The sequence below is a fragment of the Zingiber officinale genome, chromosome 4B (genome assembly GCF_018446385.1).
Source record: "Zingiber officinale cultivar Zhangliang chromosome 4B, Zo_v1.1, whole genome shotgun sequence".
Lineage (NCBI taxonomy): Eukaryota > Viridiplantae > Streptophyta > Magnoliopsida > Zingiberales > Zingiberaceae > Zingiber > Zingiber officinale.
The window spans coordinates 34,551,003-34,553,487 of NC_055993.1; the positions used below are offsets into that span (position 1 = coordinate 34,551,003).

Below are 2,485 nucleotides of genomic sequence, written 5' to 3' on the forward strand. Positions count from 1 at the left end.
CAATAATAAATTTATACATACATCGATAAATCTTTATCTGTCTTCTTCTATTAATTTCACTCTTGCTATAAATTTGTTATTCAACATCGAGGATGCTAATCATTGTTGTCCTTTAAACTCGTCTCGTGCAATCCCACCGATCATCATGAGGACATATGGCAAGCAAAGGAGGTTCATGATTATTTCGTATTTATAAGATCAGAAGAGGAATGGAGGAAGAGAGAGGGTAAGAATACGTTCATATGAACAATAAATACATTTACAATTTAAAAAGTAGTTTAGTTGTTTGGAAAATGATAAAGGAGAAGTAGCAGCTGACGGGAGAGTTAAAAAGGAAATTATAATTGTTTTTTTTAGTTCGTCCTTGATAAAAAAAAGGACTATGATACATTTTTTTAATAAATAGCATATTCCATCTGCGCCTTTTATAAAATACCAGAAAAGTTTTCGCAAAATATCAGAATGTCAGTGTCAATCCTAATCAAAAGCAAAATATTACATAATCAAAAGGACTCCCTTGCCTTTGTTCGTTTACTTTACCAAAAGACTCCAATGTGATTTTTTTAACATTTATTATTTGTTAAATTTACGTCATTATCCACGTTGCTATGTCATCATCACGTGGCAAGTGCGTGCTCTACACATTAACTGCTTCCTCTACCTTACCTTACCTTCAGGCCCTCCAATTTCCAATTAATTCAACATTGGATCGACGGAGATGGACCAGAGCTTCACCGACTCCTCCGGTGCCTTCAGCGACTGCCCCAGCGACCGTTCCGGCGAGTTCCCCTCCGACGAACCATCCACCTCCTCTTCATCCGCCAGAGCCGGCCTCCACCGCCTCCTCGTCTCCTCCGCCGCATCTTACTCGGACGATGTCGTGCGGGACCTTATCTCTGACATCGAGTCCACCACTGCGGCTGCCGAGACCCAGCGCCGCGCCGCCATGGAGCTCCGTCTCCTCGCGAAGCACAGCCCGGAGAACCGGCTCCGAATCGCCGAGGCCGGCGCCATCGGCCCCCTCGTCGCGCTGATGTCACATCCAGATTCGCAGCTGCAGGAGCAAGGCGTCACCGCCATCCTAAACCTATCGCTCTGCGAGGAGAACAAAGGTCGGATCGCGGATGCAGGCGCCATCCGACCGCTCGTCCGGGCACTCCGAAGCGGCACCCCTGTCGCCCGGGAGAACGCCGCTTGCGCCTTCTTCCGCCTCGCCCAGATGGACGAACTCCGCGCTGCGATCGGCCGCTCCGGCGCCATCCCGCCTCTCGTGGCCCTCCTCGAATCCGGCGGCATCCGCGGGAAGAAGGACGCCGCCACCGCCCTCTTCGAGCTGCTGTCTTCCCGAGAGAACAAGGTCCGGGCCGTGGAGTCCGGCATCGTCCGCACGCTTCTCGACCTGATCGCGGACTCGGAATCGGGCATGGTGGACAAGGCGGCGTACGTGCTGCACTCGGTGGTGGAGGTGGCGGAGGGGCGGGCGGTGGCGGTGGAGGAGGACGGCGTTCCGGTGCTGGTGGAGTTGATGGAGGTAGGCACCTCTCGGCAGAAGGAAATCGCCGTTCGTTCGCTCTACGAGATCTGCAGCGAGAGCGCCGCGTACCGGAAGAAGGTCGTCCACGAGGGCGCCATTCCCGCTCTCATCTCCCTCTCCCAGTCCAAAACCAACAAGGCCAAAAAGAAGGTAGGCGGCGGAACCCTAACCACCCCCCACCCCTACCCGGCGGTGCCGACGCCACTTCGATATTTACTTTTACATAGAAGTCCTTGCCTTTTGATCTATTTGCTGCATCTTTTAATCGTTCCGCTTTTCAAATTAGGCGGAGGCGTTGATAGCGCTCCTCAGGCAAACAAGCAACCGGCAGCAGCAGCAGCAGCTAAAATGAACATCTGCCGCGAACCCGACCATCCATGTGTAACACTGTGAGTGTGTCTCTATATTTTTACAGAACAAAACTGGAAAATGAAAATCACTGTGCTGATTGGATGGATGCCATGGCTTTTTGTCCTCCAATTGGAGTCCTCTATCCCTTCACTTTGTCGTGATCCTCTCGTCTCTGACGTTATGCCATTTTTTTGCCCCCATATATGCCAAGCTTGAGTTTTGTTAGTCCAACCTAAATTACACCTCGCATTAGTCATGAGGAGGGATCATGAGAATGCAGTGGTGGTAGCGGTGGTCCCCATGCTTTGCCCTTTGCTCTTGCATCAGCTCTCCTGTGGAGAGCTGATCGGTTCTGCCTAAGAAAGTTTCTTATCGAAAATAAATTTAGCTTTTTTACTCGATCGTATAGGTATGATTTTAAAATTATCAAATTGAATAGGATAGTTTATAAATGATAAATCACATGCCCATTTTTATCTTTGTCCTTGCTAGTGTCGACTAATTTCTTAGGAGTCAAATAGATTTTTTTGGTTCATTTTGACTGATTTGTGTTTAAAAAATAACTTATCTCAATATATTAGATCAAATTGATGTTTGATA

The 2,485-nt window shown here is 48.7% G+C and overlaps 1 protein-coding gene across 1 annotated transcript; it reads left to right on the forward strand.

Annotated features, from left to right (window-relative positions):
- The first annotated feature begins 697 nt into the window (after positions 1 to 697).
- Positions 698 to 2,116, forward strand: LOC121974938 (U-box domain-containing protein 4-like). Its single transcript, XM_042526230.1, has 2 exons — positions 698 to 1,684; positions 1,821 to 2,116. The coding sequence occupies exons 1-2, from the start codon at positions 719 to 721 to the stop codon at positions 1,884 to 1,886; spliced, it is 1,032 nt and encodes a 343-aa protein (XP_042382164.1). The 5' UTR covers positions 698 to 718; the 3' UTR covers positions 1,887 to 2,116.
- The last annotated feature ends 369 nt before the right edge of the window (positions 2,117 to 2,485 follow it).

What these genes read in the sequence shown, in the direction of transcription:
- LOC121974938 (XM_042526230.1), top strand. Translation starts at nt 719, where the DNA reads ATGGACCAGAGCTTCACCGACTCCTCCGGTGCCTTCAGCGACTGCCCC. An exon ending in CCAACAAGGCCAAAAAGAAG is followed by an intron (nt 1,685 to 1,820) that starts GTAGGCGGCGGA and finishes TTTTCAAATTAG; the next exon opens with GCGGAGGCGTTGATAGCGCT.